This window comes from Cupressus sempervirens, chromosome 7 (genome assembly GCF_028749045.1).
Source record: "Cupressus sempervirens isolate cs-2001-9-10 chromosome 7, ASM2874904v1, whole genome shotgun sequence".
NCBI classification, from domain to species: domain Eukaryota; kingdom Viridiplantae; phylum Streptophyta; class Pinopsida; order Cupressales; family Cupressaceae; genus Cupressus; species Cupressus sempervirens.
The window spans coordinates 290153299-290162359 of NC_143124.1; the positions used below are offsets into that span (position 1 = coordinate 290153299).

Sequence of the window (9061 nt, forward strand, 5' to 3'; positions counted from 1 at the left end):
GTTCATAAGATCACTAGCTTGTAAACTCAACTGGGAAAGATTGGAAATACATGGTATATATATTGTTTTTAGATAGAACTTTAAATATCATATCAATGTGCTAATTGGAAAAGGCTAAAAGAATACGGTAGGCATGGTATTTTTATATGGGACTATGTATGAAATATTGAATGTTTAGTAAGGATTTGTTAGCAAACTGGGGTACTAACAGAACTCTTAATCTCGATTCAACTTTTTTGAATACTAATGTTTCTGATTTTCCAAATGTAACAACAATTGTTGTTGCAAACAGGAAATATATTCCAAACTGAGAACATTTTGGCATCCTATCATGGTTTTCTGTTTAAACTAGTACTGAAGCACTTTCAATGGTTCTTAGTGTTAATAAATTTTAGTTCATCATGTAGTTTGGTGGAGTTATGGATCTAGATATTACGTGACTATAAAAATATAAATACCAAGTAGGGATTTAGGTCCATTAAAGATAAGGCCCATTTTTTAGGAAAAGAAGAGTTATAGTTTCTATTCTAAGATGCAAGTATCAACAACCAACGTCAAAGCAAAAATACTTGATTTATAATGGAAAATTACCAAAATCAATCCTATCATAAGGAAATAATTTTTTTCCAAAGGAATCCAACCAGAAGATGGCAGTTGATGTTAGCACTGAAGATTAAGTGTTACACAAGTCTTTTGAATCATCTAAGCAGAAACTTGTGGATGAAATGACAAAATTTATAAAAGAGAAAGATGATACAATGTATGAAGAAAATATTTGGCATCATGAGAACACTCAAGAGATCTGTGAACAATTCCAAGATAGCATGCTTTTAGCCCTGAAATCTCAGCATGGCAAGAGTAGAAAATAGTTTTTATGTCATTAGATGTAGTCATGAGTGGACCAGTATCATGAACCAACTTATTTGGAATAGTATCATAAAAGTGGTGGTGATCTAATGCTTGGATATAATAAAGTATTAAATTATAATTGTCAACATAATAGTAGTGTTGGAGATGCCATCCAACAAGATGGCTAAGATTCTTCCCAAATATTTGTTCTACACAAATAAGTCTACAAAGATTGAGCAAGGGGAAAAATTGCTGGCTTAAAGGGTTTTTTGGTTTCTATACATTAACACCAAGGAATGATCCTTTGCTAAAGGTCACATTGGTACCACATGACCAAGCATGAGACCTGACATGGTGTATACCTGGGTAAGATCGAATCTTAGTCTTAAGGAAACCAATATTTTCCAGGATAGTTGGTGACTTGTGTGGAAGGCCTGGTGAGGAACTAATTTTTGGTGAGCTTGAGATAACAATTGGGGGTACTCGTGACTTATAGATGGTTACTGGTATGGAAAAATAGATAGTGACTATGATTGGGATATCTGAGATTGCACCATAGTCATTTATGGATTCTTCAGCAAAGAGTGATGTTGTTATTATGACAATGATGGAAAGGACTTATATGTCTGAAATACTTGCACAAGAAATAGATGTAGTTATGAAGGCTTTCTTTGACAGAGCTTATGAAGTGGCATTGGATCACATTCAAAATAATCAAGAAACAATTGACAAGATTGTAGAGGTCCTTTTGGAAAAAGAGACAATGAAGGTGATGAATTTTGGGCCATTCATTTTGAGTATGTAGAGATCCCCATCCAGAATAGTCTTCCTACAATATTTCAATGAGTGACTAAAGTTTGGATGGATAGTGCTAATTTTATTATTCTACTATTGTATATGCTAATGAATCTATTTTTCTAAAAAACATTATTATTTTTAAAATAGTAGTGTTGGAGATAGTCATTAGGGATACCAAGGATGATATGATGCACACATGGGTGATATACAGTATTGTGGTAATCCTTCACATACCTCTAACAAGAATCTAAATTATGATACGATAGAGGATTTCTCTAGTAGCTAAGTTTATGAGCATGCTCAAAGATTCTATTCAATACTCTTAGGAAGATTTGCATTCCTCCTTACATAGATCCTTGAAGATAAACCCTGATTGGAATCAGTTTACCGAGTTAAAGCCATGAGTCAAGTAATTAAGGTTTTTAGGTTCTATGCTAGGAGCGTGTTTCTTTAGAGGATGTTTCTACTATGGTGTTGAACTTTCCTAAATTATATCACAAAAATGGTCTCTACTTCATTATCTTTGGTTACTAGTAGAGTCTTTATTGGAAGTTCCTTCTTCAGCCAAGATTCACATGTTGGCACATGATCAATAGGAAAAAAGAATAAAATTGAGATAGAATGTAGGAGTTTTGACTTGGGAATAGACTCAAACAAGTATATTATTTGGTAAACATTGTATTGAGAGACAATAGATATCATGGATGCAATATTTTTATAGAGTAGTTGGAGAGATGTATTTTATTTCAGTTTGGACTTTTCAAAAAGAGAAATTTGTTATCTATCAACAATGGTTTAGGGTTTTCTTTTTGGTTTCTTTCCCTAAATAGGCCTTTGAATCTAGTTTTATTTACTATAATTATATAGTGGTTCATCCATTTTGTCCCCCAAAAAAATATTGATTATTTATAAGCCCACTATCTTGTACAAACTCAATCAAAAAGGATTGAAAATATACAGTTTAAATATTATTTTTATATGGGACTCTCCATATGTATAACATATTGAATCCTTATAAGCATGCCATCTCATACAAACCTAATTTGAAATGGTTGAAAGTGTATAGTAAGAACACTATTTATATCTGACTCTTTTTATCATATTAAGTGCTTGTGAGTCCATTATCTTGGACAAACTCAATTGAGGAACTTCTTTGCTGCATTCTAATAGTGAACTTGTGTTGAATTTTTTGTCTTCACTATGACTTTCATTGTATCTATTGGTCACCATACTATCATGATTATGTTATTTATTGCATTATAGAGCACATGTTTTTATTAGAGAATATTGTTATAACTATTTTAAAATTAGTGTCTTTGACCTTCAATAAATCACTTTTAAAGTTACATTAACATTGGCACTATTAGTCACTATCTTCTTCCCTTACAATGCTCAAAGATGTCTCTAGTGTTGCACTTCATGGTAATTGCATTATGTTTATAGAACTTTCACAAACTTCTAAGATTTAGTGAAGCAAACTTCTTGGTCCATGTAATCCATATATGTGTGTTAACATTTTGTTCATGGCAACTTAATTTAAAAAATTATACTTTAGTGCGATACAAAAATATCATTGTTTTATTCCAAGACTACCTTCAAAATGAATATTGGTGTTTCATATTGTGACAAATGATAGTTATAAATTGTGTCCCTTTATTATTCTTTGATTTCTAATTATTTTTCTCTTCCATTTTTTGATTATTGCTTCTTGTAGTTATCTCCAAAATTCTTGGCACATCATACAAGTACAATTTCTTTATTATCTCTGAATAATACCCTCAAACTAACATGATAGTCGACATGTTCTCTTCAAAATAATGATAATAAATCATTAAACAGGAAAAACAACATTGTAAATAGGGAATTGCTTCAGAATAATGATAATGAATCCTAAACAGATCTCAACTTGAAATATTTACTGTGGGTTCTGAATCCTTATAGGCTTTATCCGAAGATCTATCTTATATCAATGAAGGTGGGTTCAACTTTTTTGGTTGGAGTAGTTCCTCATCAAAATTCTTGATATTTCTAATCTTAGCATGGAAAAGAGTTGAATATAGATGACTAATGTAGATGTAATTATTCAAGGGGCAAGTACTCACACACATGCAACTGATCTCAAAAGATATGGATAAAAGAATACTTGGTGAGTTGTTGTTGAAGGTGATACTGATTCTTTCTCAAAATGCTCATGCTCTGTCAGATATCAATATATCATCTAATTTTGTTGCTCCTTCAAGAAAGCTCAAATATAAAATATAAAATGTGCAAGCAAGGTTTCCATATATATATATATATATATATATATATATATATATATATATATATATATATATATATATATATATATATATATATATATATATATATATATATATATATATATATATATATATATATATAAGATTGATTTTGTAGAGAATGGAATACAAGAGCTACTTGGAAACCAAAAACAACAACATAGGAAAATAATATTTTCTTTGTACTTGGAAATACATTGAACAAACCCTTATCCAGAGTGATTGAATGCAATTTTATCTTTGGTATTCTTGTCAATGTGGAGGAGTAGCATCACTTGTAAATCACCAAATAGATTATGATTAGTACAATGATAACAAATTATTGTTTTTGCTAGGGCAATAAAGAATCATTTTTCATGTTACTTGTGCTAGGGCAATAGATCTCATTGTTTACCTTTCATCATATCAAAATCTAATAGTAGCAGAGGTCTATGGCAGAGGCAAGGCTAGAAAGCACATTAAGCTTGGCACTAACCATATAGAGTTTGGTGCAAAGCACATTCAGATGTGCCAACAACATTGCCTACTGATTCTCCTCCTAGTTTTTGGAATTAAATTTAGATTAGATCTTGGTTTATGTTTTGTATCCACTCAAATTTTCTATTATAAATTATTTAATAAATTAAATATGTTCATTTATTTTAATTTTAAATTAATTAATTTTTACTCTTAATTTTTCCTATTTTTCTAAGTAATTAGTATATAGTGAAAAAAATAATAATTAATTTAGTGATATGTATAATTTGTTCTCAAATATTTTTGCCTTATTTTTAATATAAGATAATTGAAACAATTTTAATTTCAATTTTAAGATATTTAAATCGATTATATATTTTTAAGATAAAATATTAATTTTATTTTTTATCATTTCAAGCTTTCAAAATATTTTCAAACACTATAGCCTTTACAAATATGCATAAGCACTTCCATAATGCTAACTAAAAAAATTGACATAATTTAATATAGAAATATACATAATAAAAACAATTATTATTTTAAAGCAAACAGATTTCCACAATCCATGAATATTGAAATGATTTCTGGGGAAGATTGTGTGAGAGTTTTTTCATCAAAAAACTCTCACACAATCTTCCCCAGAAATCATTTCAAAATTATTATTTTCTTCATTGTTATATCTTTCTAGCCTTTTATTAAAAGGTTTCGGGTCCTTTCAAAACTTATTTTTACTTAATCAAAAAACTTATTATTTTCTTCGATAAATTAACTTTACTTCTTCCATCAAACAATAATTCTAGGTCTACTAACCCTTGCAACATTGTTTTGGGCTCAAATCTGTCAAACTTCCTAAAATAGTTAATATACTCTTCAAACAACATGTTAATTGAAATATTCCACTTTTTTAATAATTTGACTATGCAAATGCAAATTGTCACAATAAACCATAATTGAAAATTTGTTTGATGTTGTTAATGTTCCTTTTGATTTTGATTATAATATCTCTATATTAATGGTATTTATCAAACAGTTTTGATCATATCACGTAAAGTTAGATTTTAGCATCATATGGGTGTAGATGGATTTATGATGAAATGGGACCAATAAATTATGTATTAGTCTATGATTATATATTCAAATGTTATTATTATAAAGGAGCAATAATAATTTACTTAGTCATTTTGCTTTGGATGACTAATTTTTTTTATTGGTAATGGGTTGAAGCCTTTAAGTATACTTATTTGTTTATTTTTATTATTTATTGAAATTAATTATTATTATGTATTAAGCTGGAGGATATTTGAACCCAAGACCCCTAGATGATGTAGGCTCTTGCCCGCTTTGGGTGATTGATTATTAGTGACTAACTATTTAGTCCTTTATTTGGTAGTATGTTTAGTCATTTTTATTTGGTTGACCTTGTCATTTTACCCAGTGACTAAATTAGTCACTTAGTTAGTCATCTAAGCTTGTGAATTGCAAAGAAATAGTAGAATATGATCAGTTTTAGTCACGTGACCAAAAGTTTTAGTGGTGTGACTAAAACTTGTAGTCGTGTAGTCACATATTTGCCAAAATGTACTAGTGATATAAAAGTCATTCTTAATATGAAACCATATTACTTGATACAATTGAACTCATAATCCATCAAAAACTAAAATTTGGTTTAAAGACTAAAGAAAACACATCACCTTCTAGATCATCTATAGAAAGCTCATTGTCGAAGAATATTTTACAATCATTATTCACTTTCCTCGTATGAAATCATTAAGAATATTCTGAAAAATTAGTTATACATCCTTCCAACGATAGTCCTCTGTTTTTAAAGAGTGATTTGATATATTTTAGATCTGTATGAGCTTTATAATTTAATTTCTAACAGATTCAATTATCTCATTTATATTTATAGTTCAGATAATTATAAATGAAACATTTGAGCCTCTATTACCCTCATTAGTCAACTGATTTCTTCCCCTTGAACCTATCTCGCGTAGTTGGGTTTCTAAGGTCTCTGAAGAAGTTAAAATTACAGTATTAGCCAGGTTTGAAATACGTAATTTTGGGGGCGACTTTAACAGTAGGTACTACGGAGGGATGTCTCCGCTAATGAGTATGGAGACTACTTCCGTTTTGTCGACTTGGGAAGCATATTTTTATTGCAGCTTTTCTTTGAATGATCAGATAATTTGTTAAAGAGCCCCATATTTTGTTTGATTTTATCATCCACGTTATTCTTGCTCTGTGCAATCTGTATTATAATGCCACCGTCTTCAATTGATATGGTCAATAAAAATAAACGACTCACTTTGAAACCTTATGTGAACTTTATCCATTGTGCTCACAAAAGAGATTCCCAAAAAGAAACTGATAATTCTGCAATAAAGAAATCAACAGACTTTTCCAGACTTTGAAGATCATTTACCAACTTCCGGACCTTGAAGATGTTTGCAAATATTCATAAGCCATTTAAAATTATATACGCAGGTTTCCATGTTTTACATAACTGCAGATATGTGGTACACCTCTGCTACAAGAAACAAACTTAGAACTCCTCAGTTAGTAATATATAAAAATAAAAAATATTATTTAATAATAATTATCATTTTTAACATTATATAATAAGTTAAAAAATATTAAATTTACAAAAGTAAGTTAATTTTGACTATTTAATATTTTTAATTTAGTAATCAAATCTTAATATTTCAAGTTTAAACAGTCAATATGATAACAAATATTGATAATGGCAAATACACCAGGTCACATAATCATTTCCATCTTTTCCATTCAAATATGTGCCAATATATCTATAATATTTAAAGTAAAATAATATTGATACATTACTATTCATATGCGAAACATGCCCTTGCATCACTTTCGGTGAGTAGCGCTACAACTGCTATACTACGCCCTTGTTTTCCCAATAAGATGAGATGCTGCACTCCTGAGCAACGTCTAGGAATTCTACTCAACCATTTCAGCTGGAACCGTAGATTTAATGCTTTGAATAACTTCATGTGAAGGAATATATTCAATACTATTGATACGAAGATCCTTAAGCCACCATTGACGAATAGTATGATGGTTGTGAAAGAAATGTTTATTCGCCACAATCACCGTAGCAGAGGGAACCAAATGCCAAGGGCTTTTCTTTTTTACCAGATCAAAAGAAAAGAGATACTTCATACTTTCATAAAGCAAATGACTTTTATTTCTATATATACCCGTTAACACCTCAAAATATGGAACGTAAGTCTGACAAATGGGATCCTTTTGGTTCACATAAATGTTGGGTACCCAATCGCTGATGCCAACGAACTTAGCGTACAACTCAAGCGATCTCTGATCATCTCTGAAAGCCATGTTCAACGCTGCAAAGTTTCCACCCTTTTCAACCACTTTCAATTGTGGGATTGTAGGACAAACAAAGGGGGGATTGAAAAGATGTGCTTCAAGATTATGGCGTTCTTCCCTCTGCAGATTCACTGATGTTCCCAGTGCTATTGCAGCTCCCAACGAATGCCCTGCAAGCCAAACATTGTTGTACCCATTCCTATAGAGGCTTGTTCTTAGATACTGTAACCCCTTTTCAACCCTCCATATGGAATCATAGTGTCCAATGGCTACCTTCAAATCTTCCACCAAGTCATTGAAAATATTTCTTGGTCGAAGAAGTGTACCTCTGAACGCAACTACTTCAGAAGGAGGCCCACCTGGCCCTGCTTTGCTTCTTCCTCGCCACTGAAAAACAGCCCCAAATGTAGACCCATCATTTTGATCGACAATAGTTTCCACTACTTCAAATTGTTGTAAGCAGCACAATTCCTTTGCCTGGTTTTTGTGTGTTTCCATGAGGTATACAACATTCACTAGGCCTGCAGCTATGCATCTCCTGTGCACCGGATCTTCCCTACAATCACCCATCATATTATATCAGTATGGACTACACTTCTGAAATGCTACTTTTTCATCACTTTGTACTGGATAATTTCTACAAAGAGATCCGTGAATATCAAAAGTGAAAACCTTAGCTTTAAATTCTTAACTCACCTACTAAGATACATGCCAAAAAAATTGACAAAATATTACTTACAATTTAAGAATTCTACACAAATAGAATTATGCTGAATGACTACTTAATCATCTCCCCCCCCCCCCCCCCTTAAAATGAAAATAGCTAAATCAAATTTGAACAAAGTGAAAAAACTTACCAGTCAGGATTTGCAAAATGGGCAAACTCTGTTACATCAATGCCATTCTTGTTAGCCATTGCACTTGATCTGATGCTCGCAATGCTGAAACCAACTGCTTTATCTACCTTGTTACCGCTTGCTCTTTAAATAGACAACAAAAATGTCCTCCTACAGTGGATGTACTTACAAGACATAGACTCTTCACCCATGTAGTGAAATTTTATATCTATAGATAAATCATGGAACATTCCTTGGGTCATGCCTGAGATAGAACATGACGTGTTCCCTGCCAATCATAGCGGAAAGAAGAAGATTCATAATTCTCTCCTGCCAACCACACATCCATTTTACCAATATTTTATTTTTAAAAATATTTCTCTATACAATTTTGGAAGTCACAAAAATGGCTCAGCCATCAAATAATTTCGACTGGAATAAGTATCACCACCATCCAGTGGTTCTCTTTTT

The 9061-nt window shown here is 31.2% G+C and overlaps 1 protein-coding gene across 1 annotated transcript; it reads right to left on the bottom strand.

Annotated features, from left to right (window-relative positions):
• Positions 1 to 7160: 7160 nt before the first annotated feature.
• On the bottom strand, positions 7161 to 8727 carry LOC149546564 (GDSL esterase/lipase At4g10955-like). Its single transcript, XM_089794621.1, has 2 exons — positions 8612 to 8727; positions 7161 to 8310 (listed from the first exon to the last, which is right to left on the bottom strand). Exons 1-2 carry the CDS (start codon positions 8668 to 8670, stop codon positions 7365 to 7367), a joined length of 1005 nt encoding a protein of 334 aa, XP_089650747.1. The 5' UTR covers positions 8671 to 8727; the 3' UTR covers positions 7161 to 7364.
• Positions 8728 to 9061: the final 334 nt, after the last annotated feature.

Excerpts from the sequence above, each read along its gene's own strand:
- LOC149546564 (XM_089794621.1), bottom strand. The coding sequence starts at position 8,670 with ATGGCTAACAAGAATGGCATTGATGTAACAGAGTTTGCCCATTTTGCA. Across the intron at positions 8,311-8,611 it reads CATTTTGCAAATCCTGACTG|GGAAGATCCGGTGCACAGGA; the intron begins GTAAGTTTTTTC and ends GGGTGATTGTAG.